A 20,274-nucleotide genomic window follows, 5' to 3' on the forward strand; every position below is an offset into this window, starting at 1 on the left:
GCAGAGAAGCCACCAGTCCTCTCCTACCTGTTCGGTCTCTCCTCCAAAAGGGCTAAGATCCCTCCATGACCCACCTTACTACTTCCTGTCCTATCTGTCCTCAGTCCTCCAAAGCCTCTGTGGTTAATTTTGGCAGGCTAGTGGCGAGCTCTGCCCACTGACTCCAATCACGCTTTATTTGTCAGAACACGATCAAAACATCATACAACATGCTAGAGGTTGTGAGTAAGGTTTGCTGGGAAATTAAGCCAGAAATCCTGGTTCATGTCAGTCAGGGGCAGTCACGGAGGTTGCACCTGAGGATGGCTATGCTCATGTCTACTAGAATTCATGCAGCCTGAAGAAGAGCCTTTGGAGGTAAAAGTCTTTTCCTCCCCCATATCATCTGTGAGACTTAGGTATCTGGAGTTCCAGGTGTCATCACCTAGTGGTCCTCGGGGGTCAGCCTTCCTCTTTGGCACCTCCTTCTTCCCAGGCAGCTGCTGTACCAGGAAGTCACCAGGTGGCCCTGTCCTCTCTTTAGTGTCTCCTGAAGTTCTAGTGACAAAAAGAGCCCTTTGTTTTCCGAGGAGAGATTCTGGCTGAGGAACCTGAGGAGGACATCTGAGCTCAGGACAGGATTTTCATGTAATGACTTCTGAGTCCCAGTGCAGGTTGGCAATGGCACCTACGTTCAGAGAGCCCTGGGTTTGGGGCACTGGGGTGCCAAATGCAGAGTCACAGGGGAGCCAGGGATGCCTGTAGTGAGCAAGTGTGAGGAAACATGCATGTATTCCCACACGAGTAAAAGCGAAGATCCTAAGCAAAGGAGGTGTGTTACTGAATAGGCAGTGCTGTTTTCTTTGGCAGCAAGTAAAGGGATGCCAAAGGCCATTGTATATCAGCTGAGCAAACAGGTGAAAGATCATATAAGTGAGGCATGAATAAATATCAAGGCAGGGAGCGGACAAGGAACAAAGTGTGGACTCCCTGCTAGAAGCCTGTGTTCCTCTGTGTCTCCTGAGTCTTCAGGGTCTACTTGTCCTCTGTGAGTAGAGGCCAGGCTCACTTTAGCACAGAGTGTATGAGCCTGTCCTTTTCAAAGCCATGTGGCTCTACCTGGTGGCTCTCCTGGGACTGTGGAACCTCCTGCGCCTGTTCAGAGAGAGGAAGGTGGTGAGCCATCTCCAAGACAAGCATGTCTTCATCACGGGCTGTGACTCGGGCTTTGGGAACCTGCTGGCCAGACAGCTGGACAGGAGAGGCATGAGGGTGCTGGCTGCATGTCTGACAGAAAATGGAGCTGAGGAGCTGAGAAGGAAGACATCAGACAGGCTGGAGACGGTGATCCTCGATGTCACCAAGACAGAGAGTATTGTGGCAGCCACTCAGTGGGTGAAGGAGCGTGTTGGGAACAGAGGTACCATTGAGATTCCTGTGTGTGTGTTAGTTTGTGTCTCTGTGTGAAGGGAATGCCTGTGTAGCCCTGAAAAGATTCCTCAAGAGGGTGGGGATGGAACTGTAGTGACTACAGAGTCTTCCCCTCTCCAGCATGTCAGGACTTCCTCTTCCTCCTACATTTGGTCCTTCAAGCTCTCTACCCTTGGTCAGCTGGTGTCCTGTGTCATTTCATGTCTACACTTCTGTCTGTCCTCTTCTGTCATTGTATGCAGAAAGGCTGCACTGTTGGCTGCTGAGTGCCAGGTTAGAGACAGTGAGGAGGTTGGGGCCCTGGCTCTGTGTGAAGCTGGCTGGTCATGGGTCAGATGCATCTCCAATTTCAGTACTGGACCCTGGACTCACCTTCCACCTCGGACCATTTATGGGGAGCCAAGGTCATTGCCATGCTTAAAGGCAACACCCCACACTGGAGGAATGCCTTAGTTAATTCAAATGTCGGAAGGGGATTCTCTCTCTCACACTCACACACACCAGCCTCTGTTCTTTCTTCTCTCCCTTTCTGTCTCCTTTCACTCTTTGTGTGGGTATGAGAATAATTAATTAACTTTAAAATCTATTGAAAACATTGTTACTGTTCTAAACACTAGAGGATATGAATCCACAATTAATAGACAATTTACTATCCAGTGGATAAAACTAGTAACAGTTTGATCTGTACCGATTAACACATGTGCATTCCTTTCAGTTTGAAACAGTGAACAATTTTACCACTTGAAGAATATTTATTCAAATATAGTATTCAAATAATTAAATATAGTTTGCCCAGTAACAAAACCCAACTAGTTTTACCATGCGTTGGCTTTGGATATTGGAATAGTTTCATTTGGCTTGTGTTTATTTGTCTTGGGGTTTGAGTTCAGGTCTTGGTATGGAGCAGGCCATGATCTGATGTTCCTCTTCCTCAGCCTGCTTTGTGCTGGTATTTCAGTCATGTACCACAATCAGCTTGTTTCTTATATTTATTGTCATAAGCACTGTCTTGGGAAACTTCTGCTTAATTCAGAGTCTGCAAGCATGATTAATTTTGGATACAAGAAATAAAATGTTTTTCCATATTTTTAACAAATTCTTTGTCTTTTGTTTCTGGTTTGGGGGTTGTTTTTTGTTTAGTTGTTTGGTTGGTTTTGGGTTTTTTGTTGTTGCTGTTTTTGTTTTATGAAACAAGGTTTGTCTGTATGCTTATGGCTGTCCTGGAACTTGCTCTGTAGGCCAGGCTGGCCTTGAACTCACAGAGATCCACCTGCCTCTGCTTCCCAAGTGCTGGGACTAAAGAAGTGGGCCAGCATGCCTGGAAACTTTTTTTTCATAAAATATATTTCCATCATGTTTTCCCTTTCCTCAACTCATCCCAGGTCCTCCCCATGTCCCTACCCACCCAATTTCATATTCATTCTCTCTCTCTGTCTCTCTGTCTCTCTGTCTCTCTCTCTCTGTCTCTTTGTCTCCCTCTCCCTTCCCCCCCCCTCTCTCATAAATTAAAACAATAACAAAATAAAAAACCAAAACGAAAATCAAGAAATAAACAGAAACCCAAAACAAACACAACACATGTAAACAAATCAACATGAACGATCCCTAAAAATTAAGACTTGGAGTTCATTTTGTGTTAGCAACTCCTTCTGGGCATGAGGCTCCAGTGTCACTACAGTAACTACTGTTACTCCTTTTGTCAGCAGGTATCACTTACAAATTGCTTCTTGGTTAGAGGTTAGACTGTGTGTCCACTTCCCCTTCTCAGTGCTGGGTCACCATCTGGAACCCAAGCAGGTCTTATGTCTGCCACCACAACCTCTGTGAATTTATGTGTGCCTCAGTCCTGTTGTGTCTGGAAGACAGTTAATTGAAGTCTTCCATCACCTCTGGCTCTTCAGTCTTCCCACATTCCCATCTTCAAAGACCCCTGAGCCTTGAAGGGAGGGCTTTGATGAAGATTTCCTTTTAGGACTGAGTGTTCCAAAGTCTCTCACTCTCTGCACGTTGTCCATTCGTGTGACTCTGTGTTCACTCTCTTTTATTGCATGACCAATGTTTTCTGATGAATGTTGTACAAAGCACTGGTCTATGTGTGTAATACTACATAGAAAGAGACATTTTATTGTACATTCTTTGAGCACAATAATATTCTTAGGTTTTCCCAAGACCTATGACCTATCTGGTCTGATGTTTCTGACTCCTATGCAGAGTCAGGTATGGGCTCCATCTCACAGAGTGGCCTTCAATCTAAGTGCTAGTTACTCCCAGGGCATTTGTGCCTCTACTGCGCAGTAGATCTTACAGGCAGATCACAGGTGTAGGTCACAGGGTTTGTAGCTGGGTGATCCTGGTGATTGCCTTTCTCCTCTGGGAGTGTACAGAGGGTCTTCTGGAAACTTGATGGCTAATCAGTAGGGGTGAAGCTGTTAGCTGGACACCTGATCAACCTCTCCCTACTCGATGACATAAGTAACTATCATCTTCAGCAATATGTCCTTACTATCAGGTGGGGAGAACAATGAGTGGCCTTGGCCATAGCCTGTGATGGGGGTTGGGAGTGCGGCTCCATGGAGAACTTTTGACCAATGACTCAACAGGATGTAACCCATTACTGGCACTGCAAGTTTTACCTGGTGACATAAGATGTCAAGGTTGGGGATCATCTTTCCATCCTATGGTGACTCCATTTAAATCCTTTCATATATATATGTGTGTGTGTGTGTGTGTGTGTGTGTGTGTGTGTGTGTGTATGTGTGTGTGTGTGTGTATGTGTGTGTGTGTGTGTGTGTGTGTGTGTGTCTGTGTTTTAGGAAGCTTCTACAGAATAGATTTTGATAGAGCTTCTCAAAACAAAACAAAACAAGATTAAAAAAAAACTTGATGAAAGAATATGGGTCTCCATGAGGATAAAAGATGCCTTTCAGCCAAGGGTCCATATGATATATCGGGCCAACTTTTTTAAATTAACAAGTGCCGTGCTTAATGTCAATAAATGACTCTCCAATACACTCTGCACAGAAATTGACAGTGTGGATATGGTGTTTAGTTGTAAGCCTTCTTGAGCGGGTACTTGGGGATCCAGGACCTAAAGACCAAAGGGGATGAGGAAGGGCAGCCTGTGGGTGAGGGTCAAGAAAGCGCACCCTTTTCTAGTGTTTGGGGTTGGAGTCTCAGTGCTGTTGGTGATTACCAAGCATTGTCTCCTCCCTTTCCCATCCCTGGGTTTTGCAAGCATCTGAGGAGAGCTGCTCAATATTGATGCTAGACCTTGCAAGAACAGCTTCATCAGAGCCATAAACACAGCACTGCTTTTGAAACACTCCCCAGTCAAGGCCACATTTGTTTGTTTCTCAACCTAGTTTCACCAGGGACATTAATTTTGTCCTTTCTTTCTTTTCTTTTGTCTGTTCCTCTGTTGCCTCTCTCCTAGTCCTTCCTTTTTTTCTGTCTTTCTTTGCCATTTGAAAGACAAAGGCAGCAGTGTGACTTAATCAGTATTCTATTTCTCTGGAGGGATACCATGACCATGGCAATTCTTATAAAGGAAACCATTTCTTTGGGGCTGGCTTGCTATTTCAGAGGTTTAGTTATTATCAGCATGGCAGGTTGGTAGCCTGGGGACACACAGGCAGACATGGTGCAGGAGAAGGAGCTGGGAGTTCAACATCCAGATCAGTTCTACATGTATCCTTCCAGACAGCAGGAAGAGTGAGACTCTGGTCTGGCTTGACCTTTGAAACCCCATAGCCCCTCCCTAGTGATACACTATCTCCAACAAGGCCACACCCACGCCCACATAGCCACACCTCCTAATCTCTTTCAAGTAGTACTGTTCTCCAGTGACCAAGCTTTCAAATCTATGAGCCTAAGGGTCACAAGTGAAAGAATAAAATGTCTTCAAAGATGGAAATAATGTATAAAACACAATCATAGTTTTATGATCTCCAGATACACAGAGGCACACTATGTTTTCAAAATCTGTTCTTAAAACTAACAAGGGAGAAAATGGCTGATTTTGCTTTTCATCAGGGATGGGGCCAAGAAGCCTTCAAGAAGAAGGGTATCCATGCTGTGAGCCTAGAGTCTCTAGGATGGGGTATCCAGCCCATATGATAACATACTCTTCTTCATTGTTTCCTGCTTTCCAGTATACACTTGTCTAAGTGATCTTACCTGTTTGAATATATATTTCATCCAGATTTATAGTGATTTTAAGTGACTCGCTCTTCTTCCCACTTTCTCCAGGACTCTGGGGCCTGGTCAACAATGCTGGCATTTCCATCCCCACGGTTCCCAATCAATGGCTGAAGAAAGAGGACTTTGTAAAGATACTGGATGTGAACCTGTTGGGCATGATCGAGGTGACTCTGAACATGCTGCCCTTAGTGAGGAAGGCAAGGGGCCGTGTGGTCAACGTCTCCAGTGTCATGGGTCGAGTGTCCTTTTTAGGTGGTGGTTATTGCATCTCCAAGTATGGTGTAGAGGCCTTCTCAGACTCCCTCAGGTATTGGACAGGGATGCGGGTACCTGAGGGAAGTTATGGCAGGGGTTTATTTAATTATGGCCTTTAGTATTCCATCATGAAGAAGATACTCTCTGTTTTAGGGGCTCTCTCATCTTCTCTTCATTGAATTACCCATTGACAAGTACATTTCCAAGTCTCTATAGAGGGCAGGACTAAGACCTGAGTTCATCTTGTCCTGTCATATTTGGGGGAGGAAACTGGGGGACATCACTGAGGTAAAATAGCATCTTTGAGTATATTGAGTCAAGAATCCAGCCACATGAGTTCTATGATGAGAAAAATGTTTCTGAGTGGGGCTGAACATCTCATTCAAATTGAAAGATAGGTATCAGGCCCCTGTAGAGTCCACAACCAACACATTCCATCAAAGAAATGTTTTGATCCTGACCTAAATACTATGGCAACTGAAAGAGTGAGAGAGGAGACAGAAAAACTGTGCCCTTCCCTTGGAGTGGCCATGGCCCAGTCAGCTGTGGTACTCATGGTAGTCCTCAGATTTCTCAGGGTCCTGTAGCAGGATTGGGCTGCAGCAGAGTAAAGGTTGAACATAGAAACCTAGAACCTGTATGTGTAGGTGGATTCTCTTTGGGAAAGGCCAGACCAGATGTAGAAGGAGGATGGTCACCAGGTGGGTTGAGGTAGACTTTTGGAGAGCCTGAGGGCACTGGACAGTATTTATTTCATGCTGCTGGCAATACAACCCTTCAAAGCAATTGAATCAAAAGAGCCACTTGGGGCGGGCACATCCCTGGCTGCAGGGAACAGGGAGGCTGTGAATGTGAGGAAGTGGCAGGCAGGGGCTTGCTCTCTGAAGACACCTGCAGGAACAAAGTGAGAGATATCCTGAGTGCTTCCTGGGACAGTAGGGTGGACTGTGACTTAGGAGTGAGGTGGAGGTGACTTGGGCAAGATGGTGACCCTTTACATCTACAGCACATGGAGAGAGGTCTTAACGGTGTCATAGAACAGAAGGCCTAGTTTTAGGCCAGTGAGCTACACACACCAAACACTTAGTGTGACATTCCAAAGCACAGAGGCAATGCCCTCACCACAGTTTCATCCCCATCTGTTGCACAATCCAGATCCACAACTGTGACCTCTCCCTACCACAAGCTCATGTTGGCATTTGACTGTATTCTTGTTGTGAGTATGCTTACAGAAAATCCTCTGAAGTTCTTGATGTCTGTCTGTCTTGCAGGAGGGAACTCTCCTATTTTGGGGTGAAGGTGGCTATTATAGAGCCCGGTTTCTTCAAAACTGATATAACCAGTAGTGACAGGCATTTATCAAATACAAAGATGGTGTGGGACCAGGCCAGCTCAGAGGTCAAAGAGATCTATGGCGAGAACTTCCTGGCATCAAGTAAGTGAGCTGTGAAGACCCAACAGAGTCTGGTGTTGAATCCATAGTCTCCTGTTCATTTTGCCAATACTAACCCATTGCTCTTACACTTCAAAGAAAGGGAATTTAGAACCATTTCCTTTGGGTGAGTGGGCATTTGGTCATAAAAAGTGTTCTTGACTTTGAGAACAATGTACTCTGTTCCATCTGAGCCTCTCATCATCATGAAGCTGTGAGTGAGGTCAGGGATGGGAGGAGGAGGAATTAGACAGCACTTCCCAGGAGCTGAGACAAAGAGGGCGAGTGTGCACGGTTCTTCCTTGAAGCTGGGTCGTGGTCCCCCTGAGCACCTGGGACAGGCTAGGCTTGGGCATGACTTCTGATGTGGGATCCTGGGGTCTAGAGAACTTTCCTCTAACTTGATCTAGAGCAGGGTGGTGGAGGTCAACACCAGCTGAATCACTTCTCATTCTGCACAGATCTGCCAATGCTAAAGTCAATGGACCAAAAGTGTAATGAGGACCTCTCCTTGGTGACGGACTGCATGGAGCACGCGCTGACTTCCAGTCACCCTCGCACTCGATACTCAGCAGGTTGGGATGCCAAGCTCTTCTACCTCCCCATGAGCTACCTGCCTACCTTCCTTGTGGATGCCATGATCTACTGGACATCCATAAAGCCTGACAAAGCTCTGTGAAGCCTACATCTGTTTCTGTAGTTGGGGGTATGTGAGTGTAGTGTAAGGGAGCAGATCCTCAGGAGGAAGAAGATTCCTGGGATCAGTACAACCTTTTCATTGGGAGAGGCATCCACAGGTGCCTGTTTTCTTTCCTTGGTATGAATATTGTGGACATAGAGCCACAGGGAAAACTACTATGTATAAACAATGATTCTGATTTTGGATGAAAATAGAAAGTGAACTTCCATGTCTCAGGGTCATCCATTTTACTTATCTTATCTTTAAACATTTTTTTCTGTTTGTGTATGCATGTGTGTTTGTATTCCATGGGTGTAATAGTACCCACATCAAACAGGTTATTGTGTCCCCTAGAACAGGAGTTACAGGCAGTTGTGAGCTGCCTAACTGGATTTGAGAACACAATTTGGATTCTCTGAAAGAAGAAAATGCTCTACCAGCTGTCCATATCTAATTTTTTTAAAGTATATTTTCAGTTAATTAGTTAGTTTGAGACAAGATCTCACTATGTCACACAGGTACATCATGTCCTTCGAATTCTAGCCTTGTTTCAGCACATCTGTCTTTGGTCTGAAACTCTGTAGAAAGGACAGATACACAGACGCATGTACAGAAAAGCTGGCATCCAGTGGCCTGCGTGTGCCCTGATGGATCCTCAGCTACTTCCACTGGGACCTGCCTCCTCAGCATGTCTGTTATGGACAGCAAAGGGGAAGGGGCGGGCTAGTCTGTAGGAGGACTGAAGGCAGCAGTCTCAGGCTGTAAACACCCAGGAAGATGCAGTGGCTCATTTTCTCCACACTGTTCACTTATCCATAAACACCCAAACTTGTACCAGAGAAAGAAGGCTTTGCCAATTCTGACCCTGATTCATGTAGAGAAAGGCTTTACCAATTTGCCATGGGTCTGAGACCAAGGTCCTTGTGATGGCGGTTCCCAAGTCCACAGAACACACTCACTCAGGGCCCACTCAGAGCTTCCTCCTACTCTGTATTGCTTCATCATTTCCGATGCTGGGATTATGAAGATGTGCCACCAAGCCATGCTGTTATTTTATATTGAATCAATACATACAAACACTATTATTACACATGATAATAGAATAGCATGTAATAGTTCAAGCAATTCATCATAAAACTCACAATGAGTGTTGATTCCAACATTGGATTACTGAAGGAACAGGGTGTCCAACATGCAAAGGAGCTAAGAGTCTCCAAATGCTCCTGTATAGTTCATTCAGGTCAGCCCATGATCTCCTTGGAAAGAGAACAAGACAGTGCATGGTGGGTCACTCCCTCAATGTTAGCATTCTGCAAAGTTGAACAGGAGAATCTTTGTGAGTGGAAGGCAAGCTTGAATATGCAGCCTCATGGATTTACACTCTCTGTACACACACAAACACACACACACACACACACACACAGAGAGAGAGAGAGAGAGAGAGAGAGAGAGAGAGAGAGAGAGAGAGAGAGAGATTACACAAATACCTCTACACACAAATCACATTCTAGAAATACCAAAGAATTTCTCTGTAGTCTGTGAGGAAGCTGATCAGGAGGGTTGCACCATCTGAGAAGTTCTTTCTGGAGCATCATGGAAGTATAAGTGTACAAGTTGTTGCCCCCTCTGCTGGGCTCCACTAGGGGAAGGGAAAGGGCCAGCACCAAGGACAGACCTCTGGCTCTAAGCTTGGTTAGTGGTCAAGGGCTTCATGATGTGATTGAGCAAAGTGTAATTGGAAGGCAGTGTCCACGTCCATGTGCTACATGCTTGGAGGATCCAGATTTTCTTCTCCTTCCAGATGTCTTTGGTGAGTGAAGACTGGCGTCTACTCAGGGGAATCTGTGAGGGCCTCTTCAGATGCCACCAGAGGCTGTCTCACTCAATCCCTTTGCAGAGGATTACACTATATATGCCCCAAACTCATGTCTTACTCATCCCTGCATGAGGAGTACATTGTAGAAACTCATGTCTCAACCCAAGAATTTCAGCCATTAGAACATGATATTCCTTCATTTCTGAGTCCCCAGTTAAGACTGAACAAGGCCTGCATGTGGACAGAACAGGAAAAAAGGATTCCAAGGTAAGCCTGTTTCCACCCTATACATCACTGATTCTAGACTCCATCCCTCCACTTCCTGCATGCAGAAGAAAAGAGTGGGGTGGGTGGGGTTGCCCTGGCCTTCACTGGAGAAGTGCTTCTCACCTGGCTGAGCTACACTCCTCTGGAATCTTGATCCCAAAAGATGGTTCAGCTCAGAATCTGCCTCAGCACTGCAGCCCAGAGATCAGACAGCTGGAGTGTTGAGACACTCACAAGTTCAGCCCTGGAATGGGACAAGGAGTCCCCTAACCAGGACACTGAAGAGGACCACTGGTCACTGTCAGTTGGTCTCTGCAGGAATCTCAAGGGCGGGATGGATGGGCTGGGGGAAGCTTCACAGGACAGGGAGGTGTCTCTGAGGATTTCTCTTCAGCCCTGTAGCTCCAGGTGAGGGAGCCACACCTAGACTCCTATTCTCACTGACTTTATCTGGAAGTTCCAGGACTGATCTGGGTCCTGCTGTGTTCTAGAAGCCCTTGTCAACAACAGGAGTGTGTGTTGCTATCAGGATGAGTAAGAAGGGTCAGCAGGTGTGAGGAGTGGGTTTTAACAGGAATGGATGGTGCTAGGGAATTCACAGTTGAAGAGACATGTGTTCACTGGAGGAAAATGTACCTTCAGGCTCCCTTTGTTAAGGAAGTCCCAGTGTTCACTTTGTAGGATGCAGCCCACTCATTCTAGGGGTTTGAGGTCCCCATGGCTACTCAGAACATTGAGAATCCCTTACTCTTTGCCCTAATGAGCATCCTAGGGAAATTCTGACAGTTGTTGGGAAGCAGGACAAGGATGAGCAAACAAGGAGCAGGACCAGGACCAGGAAAGCCATGGACAAGGGGAAGAGGAGGAGAAGGAACAGAATTAGCAGAAGGAACAGGATTTGATTCCAAAGTGAGATTCACTAAATGAGGAGGAAAAGGAGGAGGAGCAGGAAGATGATCGGGTTGTTCTAGGTGCTTCTCTGTGGCTGTGACACTGTTATGCTCAGATCTCGGGACCCCAAAAGACCACCATGGAGACTGAATCCCATATGTAAATGCAAAGAGCCTTTAATTGCAAGCCTGGAGCTTGGACTTTCTATCAGACACAGTGGTGAACCAGAGAGCCCAGAGCCTAGGCCAGGTGGGGTTTTTATCAAAGCAAAGGTTGGGTGCGGGTATTTACAGGGTTCAGGACACTGATTGGCTGACATTTGTCTAGGAGTGCTGAACATGTTTGGAATGTCAGGTATCTCCCCTTAGACGCAGGCCCTCCTTGGGTGGGAGTCAGTTTATGGCTTCTCCTCCATCTGGGTGTTGCCTCCCAGTAAGCTTGTCACAGAAGTTATGTCTGAGCCTCTAAGTCTGTCATGGCAGTTGTGTGGTCAAGCTGTTTTGCCTACACACACACACACACACACACACACACACACAATACAGCACAGACCAAAAGAAACTTAGGAAGGAAAGCCCTTATTTGGCTTATACTTCCAGGCCACAGTCCATGACTGAACAAAGTCAAGGCAGGAACTCAGTGCTGGAGTCTAGAGGAAGGAGAATAAGATAGAGACCATGCAAGCCTCTTCTCACTGGTTTGCTCTCCATGGCAGGCTCAGCTTTGCTTTTCACACACCTCAGGACCACATACCCAAGGGTGGCACCACCCGCTGTGGGACAGACCCTCCCACAGCCATCACTATTAAAGGAAAAGCCCATAGACATACCTGCAGGCCAATCTGATGGAGGTGATTCCACAGTTTGATTCCTCTTCCCAGATGTCCTTAGCCTGTGTCAGGTTGATGAAAATGTCCAGCACAATTGACCCACTGACATTGTGACACACAATATATCAGTATTAGACTACAACCTTTGCTTTTTATTGTTTATTCTCTGATCTCATTCTAATATCACAGTATAAAACACAGTGTGACTTTGATGTCTCACACTCTCTAAAATATTAAAACCTCTTAAAAGTTCAAAGTCTCTTTAAAACATAAAAGTCTAGTCACTGTGGGTTTCTGAAAAATCAAAACAATTAAATATTTTCTTGCTCCAAAAGAGAAGAAGCTCCCTGTACAAAAACAAGGACCCTTAATCCAAATGAAGTTCCAGCAGAGCAGATCTCAATCCTGTAGATCGATCTGACATCTGGGACTCACTCAGGATCTTCTGCCTCCAAACCCTCGAACCTCTCCAGGTCTCCAGCTCTGCCGTCCTCAGTGCACACAGTTTGTCTCGTGTCTGACGTCTCAGGCCTGCTCCACTCCATTCCTGCTGCTGTCTTAGTCCCCAGGGCTAGAATCTCAACTATCCTGCTGTCTCCATACCAGATGAGGCTGCACATTCACCAGTGGTCTCTCCTGGTCTCTCCCAATGCCCAGCCTCAGCTGCTCCCCATGACCTCTTCAATCCCACAGCTCTCATGCTGCCAATACTACTATCATGGGGGAGATACTCAAACACTGCCGAGTTCATCTGTGAAATTAGGATGCAGAGTTGGTCCTCTCTGCTCCATGGATAGCTAGTGTGTGCTGAACCTGAGGAATTACTTCCCAGATTTTATCTCAGTGTTCCTGGTTTCTAATCGATCACAGTTGATTCTTCAGCCCCAGATGACCACCATCCATTGTCACAGTAAAGCAAAATTTTCACTTTCTATGATTCTTAATAAAAATGTCAGATATACAACCTGATGGAGGAATTTCATCCCTCTGAACTTCACAAGCCTGGCCCTCTACTAGCTGCATTGTTAACCATATCCTTTTCTTTTTAATTTTCAAATTTATTCCACTCTAATATATTGCATACTCTCCCTCCTTCCCTCCAGCTCCCTCTCCTCTACAGTCCCCATCCACTCCTCCTCTTCAAAAGGCAGCCCTCCCAGGGATATCAACCAAACATGACTTATCAAGTTACCATAAGACTAGACACTTCCCCTCATATTATGTTTGGACAATTCAGTCCAGTAGGAGAAAAAGTGTCCCCAAAGCAGTCAAAAGAGTCAGAGGAAGCCCCTGCTTCTGCTCTTAGGAGTCCCCCAAGAAGAGCGAACTACACAACAATAACATGCATGCAGAGGGCTTAGGTCAGACCCACGCAGACTCCCTGAATGTTGGGTCACTCTCTGTGAGCCCCTTCAAGCCCAGGTTAGTCGATTTTGTGGGTTTTCTTGTGGTTTCCTTGGCCCCTGTGGCTCCATAGTCATTCTTCCCCCTTCTCTGCAGGATTCTCCGAGGTTGGCCTTATGTCTGGCTGTTGGTCTCTGCATCTGCTCATATCAGTTTCTAGATGGAGCCTCTCTGACGATGATTAAGATAGGGTCTTGTCTTTGATTATAGCAGAGTATCATTAGGAGTCATTTCACTCACTTTTATTGTTATTGTTGCTGTTGGTACTGTTTGGTTCTTACGTAGGTCTCTGGGTTGCTGGAAAAGAAGAAGTCAAAGTATTTCTAGTCTCAGATGATATGTTAGTATATATAAGAGACACTAAAAATTCTACCAGGGAGCTCCTACACCTGAAAAAACACCTTCAGGGAAGTGGCTGGATACAAGATTAACTTTAAAGAAGCTGACAAACAAATAAGCAACAACAACAAAAAAAAGTAGCCCTTATATATATATAAGTGATAAATGAGTCAAGAAGAAATCAGAGAAACAGCACGCTCCACAATAGCCACAGATACTATAAAGTATTTTAGACTAATTATAACCAAGCAAGAGAAATACCTGTATGACAATAACTTGAAGCCTTGGAAGAAAGAAGTTGAAGAAAATATCAGAAGTTGAAAAGATCCCCCACACTCATGAATTGGTAGGGTCAACATAGTAAAAATGGCCATTTTACCAAGAGCAATCTACAGATTAAATGCAATCCTCCTAAAATTCCAACAATATTCTTTTCAGACCTGTAAAAAAAATACTCAATTTCATATGAAAAAGCAAAAAAAAGGAATAAACCCAGGCTGGTTAAAACAATCCTGTACAATACAAGAACTTCTAGAGGTATCACCGTCCCTGATTTCAAACTGTACTGCAGAGCTATAATAATAAAAACAGCATGGCATTGGCATGAAAACAGACAAAATAGAAGATCAAGACATAAATACACACACACACACAGAGACACAGACACAGACATAGACACACACACACACACACACACACACACACACACACACACACACCTGTCTTTTGATAAAGAACCCGGAAATACACAATGAAAAAAAGACAGCAACTTCCTTCTGCATCATTCTCTTCAAACACACTAAGAACAGCCCTTTAAGTTCCCAGCTGTCAACAGCCTTTCAGCTGGAACTCCAGAATCCTTCCACAATCCTCACGAACAGTGGTGTGTGCAGGCCCATCAGAGTGAACCCCCACCCTCTGGTACCAAGCCTGACACTAGTCTGCCTTCCTGCTGTGTGATGACACACTAAGCTGCTTGGAGAGAGGAAGGGTTTATCTGACTTACATTACAGGACCAGAACCCAGAGCAGGAACCTGGAGGAAATTGAATCAGAGACTATAGAATGAATCTTAAAAGGTCTTATTAATAGAAACAAACCTGGAGCCAGGTATTGGGATGAATGCTGGAAGATCAGAGAAGAAGAACAAGCCACAGCTTCCTCACCTCGCCAGTTCCTCAGCTGATTCTGTTTTCTCAGACTGGAAGTCTCTGAGTCCTTATCCAGAATGAATCTCAGCTCAACTGTTGCTCAAAAGCCTAAAAGCTTAACCAGCCTCTAGATCCTGGTCCTCAAGCCTTACATACCTTTCTGCTTCCTGCCATCACTTCCTGGGATTAAAGGTGTGAGTCACCATGCCTGGCTGTTTCCAGTATGGCTTTAAACTTACAGAGATCCGGATGGATCTTTGCCTCCAGAAGGCTAGGATTAAAGGTGTGAGAGCCAACATTTTCTGGCCTCTATGTCTATCTAGTGGCTGTTCTGTTCTCTGACCCCAGATAAATTTATTAGGGTGCACAATATTTTGAGGAACACAATATCACCACACATGAGACCATGTAGGAATGCAGCTTACTGGCTTCCTCTTCATGACTGGTTCAGCTGGCTTTCTCACACAAGCTAGGACCACCTCTCCAGGACGTCACCACCCACAGTGGGCTGACCCATTTCACATCAATTAGAAGAGAAGAAAAAGACCCACAGACACCCCACAGGACAACCTGAGGGAGGCAATTCCTCAAGTGAGGTCCCTCTCTCCAGGTGACTCTTGATTGTGTCCCATGGACAAAAGCACACCAGCACACAGGGGCAGGGCAGAAGCAGGACCAGAGCCAGAACCGAGGCAGTCACCCACTTGAAGGAAGAGTGGCCCAGCTCCAGGTCACAGTTCTCTCTCTGCTGACAACCAAGGCTTAGGCCTTAAGGTAGAGCTGTAATCTGTCCACTGTTCTCCTCCTTCTCATTGAGTCAGGACCACATTGAGGAGTTGTATAAAGGCCACTGCAGGGGATGTCTTTCTGTATGCTGTGAATATATGTTGTTCCTATTGGTAAATAAATAAATCTTTATTGGCCTATGGCAAGGCAGCTTAGAGGCAGGTGAGAAAATCTAAGGAGAGAGAAAGGGAAGAGAAAGGAGGAGTCTAGAGAGACACCAACACCACCAGGAGAAGCAACATGTGAAAATACCGGTAAGCCACGGCCATGTGGCAACTTACAGACTAATAGAAATGGGTTAAGTTATAACAGTTAGCTTGTAAGGAGCCTGAGTGATAGGTTATATAATTTACAATTAATATTAAGCCTCTGAGTGTGTTTTCAGGAACACAGACTGTGGGATTGGGTGGGACCTGAGAAAACTTCCAACTAAAGGCCACCGACTCATGAGAGATATTTGATTACACTGTGTATAGTTCACTGTGATTAGTTTAATAAAAAGCTAACCAACCAATAGCTAGGCAGAATGTGTAGGTGGGACTTCTGGGTAGAGGGAAAAGAAGAGGAATTGAATCTAGGCAGGGGAGAGAGTCCAGAGAAGAGGATGATGTGGCAGGACATGCAGAAGGAGAAGTAAAATTCCTGAGACACATTACAGCATGTAAATTAATAGAAATGTGTTAATATAAGGTATAAGAGATATTTAGAAACAAGCCTAAGTTCAGGCTGAGCTTACATAATTAAAAGAAATCTCTGTGTCATTAATTGTGAGCTGGTGGTACAGAGAAAGAGTTGCTACATCGTACTCTTAAGGTGTGACTTACACTTCAGAGAATTGATAAGTAAAGGCCTTTGGAAACTGCCAAAAGAAATTGGCTTTTCTCCCCATGTCTGCTCCTCTTGCTCTCTGTCTTTTTCTTTCCACACCTTGTGGACATGAGACCCTATATTTCGTTTACAGAGATGCTCCAGAAATGGAGAGTAAAGAGCAATATGGTGGGCATCCAGGGCCTAGTCTCAGGATAGGGTAGAGTATGAGGACCAGACACGAGGTGTTATGAGGCCTAACAAAGAAAGGTATACAGATGGAGTAGTGCAGAGAATGCATTGTGTTGGAGGAATTGCTGACAGAAGCATGGTCCTTGTGAGCCACACCACCGGTTTGAGTTATGTTTGCACATAAAGTGGTGGAAGAAACAGATAAGGGAAACTCGGCTTCATTCTGATGGAAGGTGCCTGTTTTATTTTAAGCTGGAATCATAGGGTTAGTTGTGCACATCTCTAGAGCCAGGAATCAGGTGGAAAGCTCCACACACTCCTCTAGAGCTTCTGAGTAAGGTTTTCTCAGAAATTCAGCCAGAAATCTTTGGCAACAAATAAAGGGATGCCAAAGTCCATTGTACCTCAGCTGAGCAAACAGGTGAAAGATCATATAAGTGAGGCATGAATAAATATCAAGGGAGGCACCGGACAGGAAACAGAAGTGTGGACACTCTGCTAGAAGCCTCTGTTCCTCTGTGTCTCCTGAGTCTTCAGGGTCTACTTGTCCTCTGTGAATAGAGGCCAGGCTCACTTTAGCACGGAGTGTATGAGCCTGTCCTTTTCAAAGCCATGTGGCTCTACCTGGTGGTTCTCCTGGGCCTGTGGAACCTCCTGCGCCTGTTCAGAGAGAGGAAGGTGGTGAGCCATCTCCAAGACAAGCATGTCTTCATCACGGGCTGTGACTCGGGCTTTGGGAACCTGCTGGCCAGACAGTTGGACAGGAGAGGCATGAGGGTGCTGGCTGCATGTCTGACAGAAAATGGAGCTGAGGAGCTGAGAAGGAAGACATCAGATAGGCTGGAGACAGTGATCCTCGATGTCACCAAGACAGAGAGTATTGTGGCAGCCACTCAGTGGGTGAAGGAGCGTGTTGGGAACAGAGGTACCACTGAGATTCCTGTGTGTGTGTTGGTTTGTGTCTCTGTATGAAGGGAATGCCTGTGTAGCCCTGAAAAGATTGCTCAATGGAGTGGAATTGTAGTGACTGCAGATTCTTCCCCAGCCCATATGATAACATACTCTTCTTCATTGTTTCCTACTTTCCAGTATACACTTGTCTAAGTGGTCTTACCTATTTGAATATATATTTCATCCAGAACTATACCTATTTTATGTGACTCTCTCTTCTTCCCACTGTCCCCAGGACTCTGGGGCTTGGTTAACAATGCTGGCATCTGTATCTCAAGTCGCAATGAGTGGTTGACCAAGCAGGACTTTGCAAAGATACTGGATGTGAACCTGTTGGGCATGATCGACGTGACCCTGAGTATGCTGCCCTTAGTGAGGAAGGCAAGGGGCCGTGTGGTCAACGTCTCCAGTGTCATGGGTCGAGTATCTCTCTATGGTGGTGGTTATTGCATCTCCAAGTATGGTGTAGAGGCCTTCTCAGACTCCCTCAGGTATTGGACAGGGATGCGGGTACCTGAGGGAAGTTATGGCAGGGGTTTATTTAATCATGGCCTTTAGTATCCTATCATGAAGAAGATACTCTCTGTTTTAGGGGCTCTCTCATCTTCTCTTCATTGAATTATCCATTGACAAGTACATTTCCAAGTCTCTATAGAGGGCAGGACTGAGACCTGAGTTCATCTTGTCCTGTCATATTTGGGGGAGGAAAATGGGGGACATTACTGAGGTAAAATGGCATCTTTGAGTATATTGTGTCAAGAATCCAGCCCCATGAGTTCTATGATGATAATCATGTTTTTGAGTGGGGCTAAACATCTCAATCAAATTGAGAGATAGATATCAGGTCCCTGTATAGTCCACAACCAACATGTTCCAGCAGACAGAAATGTCTGAACCTGACCTAAAGACTATGGCAACCGAGAGAGTGAGAGAAGAGACAGAGAACAACTGTGCCCTTCCCTTGGAGTGGCCATGGCTCAGTCAGCTGTGCTGACCATGGTTGTCATCTGTTTGTCAGAGTCCTGTAGCAGGATTGGGCTGCAGCAGAGTAAAGGTTGAACATGGAAACCTGGAACCTGTATGTGTAGGTGGATTCTCTTTGGGGGAAGGACAGACAAGATGTAGAAGGAGGATGGTCACCAGGTGGGTTGAGGTAGACTTGTGGAGAGCCTGAGGGCACTGGACAGTATTTATTTCATGCTGTTGGCAATACAACCCTTCAAAGCAATTAAATCAGAAGAGCCACTTGGGGCAGGCACATCCCTGGCTGCAGGGAACAGGGAGGCTGTGAATATGAGGAAGTGGCAGGCAGGGGCTTGCTCTCTGAAGACACCTGCAGGAACAAAGTGAGAGATATCCTGAGTGCTTCCTGGGACAGTCGGTGGCCTGAGACTTAGCAGTGAGGTAGAGGTGACTCAGGCAAGATGGTGACCCTTTACATCTACAGCACATGGAGAGAGGTCTTAATGGTGTCATAGAACAGAAGGCCTAGTTTTAGGTCAATGAGCTACACACACCAAACACTTAGTGTGACATTCCAAAGCACAGAGGCAATGCCCTCACCATAGTTTCATCCCCATCTGTTGCACAATCCAGATCCATAACTCTGACCTCTCCCTACCACAAGCTCATGTTGGTATTTGACTGTATTCTTGTTGTGAGTTCTTTTACAGATAATCCTCTGAAGTTCTTGATGTCTGTCTGTCTTGCAGGAGGGAACTCTCCTATTTTGGGGTGAAGGTGGCTATTATAGAGCCCGGTTTCTTCAAAACTGATATAACCAGTAGTGACAGGTTATCATCAAATATAAAGATGGTGTGGGACCAGGCCAGCTCAGAGGTCAAAGAGATCTATGGCGAGAACTTCCTGGCATCAAGTAAGTGAGCTGTGAAGACCCAACAGAGTCTAGTGTTGAATCCTTAGTCTCCTGTTCATTTTGCCAATACTAACCCATTGCTCTTACACTTCAAAGAAATTAGACCCATTTTCTTGTTGTGGGTGTGTATATTGTCAGAAAAATCTTGACTTTGAGAACATGGTGCTCTGTTTCATCTGAGCCTCTCATCATCATGAAGCTGTGAGTGAATTCAGGGATGGGAGGAGGAATTAGACAGCACTTCCCAGGAGCTGAGACAAAGAGGGCGAGTGTGCACGGTTCTTCCTTGAAGCTGGGTCGTGGTCCCCCTGAGGACCTGGGACAGGCTAGGCTTGGGCATGACTTCTGATGTGGGATCCTGGGGTCTAGAGAACTTTCCTCTAACTTGGTCTAGAGCAGGGGTGGTGGAGGTCAACACCAGGTGAATCACTTCTCATTCTGCACAGATCTGTCAAAGCTAAAGTCATTGGACCAAAAGTGTAATGAGGACCTCTCCTTGGTGACGGACTGCATGGAGCACGCGCTGACTTCCTGTCACCCTCGCACTCGATACTCAGCTGGTTGGGATGCCAAGCTCTTCTACCTCCCCATGAGCTACCTGCCTACCTTCCTTGTGGATGCCATGATCTACTGGACATCCATAAAGCCTGACAAAGCTCTGTGAAGCCTACATCTGTTTCTGTAGTTGGGGGTATGTGAGTGTAGTGTGAGGGAGCAGATCCTCAGGAGAAGGAAGATTCCTGGGATCACTAACCTTTTCACTGGGACGGTCGGGGCATCCACAGGCTCCATTTTTCTTTCCTTGGTATGAATATAGTGGACATAGAGCCACAGGGAAAACTACAATGTATAAACAATGATTCTGATTTTGGATGAAAATAGAAAGTGAACCTCGATGTCTCAGGATCATCCATTTTACTTATCTTTAAACTTTTTTTTTTTGCCATTCTTTATGTTTATTGAAAAAACCGTCCAGACTTTCATATGAAT

At 45.6% G+C, this 20,274-nt stretch overlaps 2 protein-coding genes across 2 annotated transcripts; both read left to right on the forward strand.

The window, feature by feature from the left end:
* Positions 1 to 1,086: 1,086 nt before the first annotated feature.
* Positions 1,087 to 8,062, forward strand: LOC131895153 (retinol dehydrogenase 16-like). Its single transcript, XM_059245578.1, has 4 exons — positions 1,087 to 1,399; positions 5,659 to 5,917; positions 7,137 to 7,300; positions 7,759 to 8,062. Exons 1-4 carry the CDS (start codon positions 1,087 to 1,089, stop codon positions 7,974 to 7,976), a joined length of 954 nt encoding a protein of 317 aa, XP_059101561.1. The 3' UTR covers positions 7,977 to 8,062.
* A 9,007-nt stretch (positions 8,063 to 17,069) lies between these two features.
* On the forward strand, positions 17,070 to 19,948 carry LOC131895166 (retinol dehydrogenase 16-like). The gene is made up of 4 exons (XM_059245596.1): positions 17,070 to 17,382; positions 17,644 to 17,899; positions 19,121 to 19,284; positions 19,731 to 19,948. The coding sequence occupies exons 1-4, from the start codon at positions 17,070 to 17,072 to the stop codon at positions 19,946 to 19,948; spliced, it is 951 nt and encodes a 316-aa protein (XP_059101579.1).
* The last annotated feature ends 326 nt before the right edge of the window (positions 19,949 to 20,274 follow it).

This window comes from Peromyscus eremicus, chromosome 18 (assembly GCF_949786415.1).
Source record: "Peromyscus eremicus chromosome 18, PerEre_H2_v1, whole genome shotgun sequence".
In the NCBI taxonomy this organism is placed as follows: Eukaryota; Metazoa; Chordata; class Mammalia; order Rodentia; family Cricetidae; genus Peromyscus; species Peromyscus eremicus.

Excerpts from the sequence above, each read along its gene's own strand:
- LOC131895153 (XM_059245578.1), top strand. The coding sequence starts at position 1,087 with ATGTGGCTCTACCTGGTGGCTCTCCTGGGACTGTGGAACCTCCTGCGC. Across the intron at positions 1,400-5,658 it reads GGAGCGTGTTGGGAACAGAG|GACTCTGGGGCCTGGTCAAC; the intron begins GTACCATTGAGA and ends CACTTTCTCCAG. Across the intron at positions 7,301-7,758 it reads CGAGAACTTCCTGGCATCAA|ATCTGCCAATGCTAAAGTCA; the intron begins GTAAGTGAGCTG and ends CATTCTGCACAG.
- LOC131895166 (XM_059245596.1), top strand. The coding sequence starts at position 17,070 with ATGTGGCTCTACCTGGTGGTTCTCCTGGGCCTGTGGAACCTCCTGCGC. Across the intron at positions 17,900-19,120 it reads GCCTTCTCAGACTCCCTCAG|GAGGGAACTCTCCTATTTTG; the intron begins GTATTGGACAGG and ends TCTGTCTTGCAG. Across the intron at positions 19,285-19,730 it reads CGAGAACTTCCTGGCATCAA|ATCTGTCAAAGCTAAAGTCA; the intron begins GTAAGTGAGCTG and ends CATTCTGCACAG.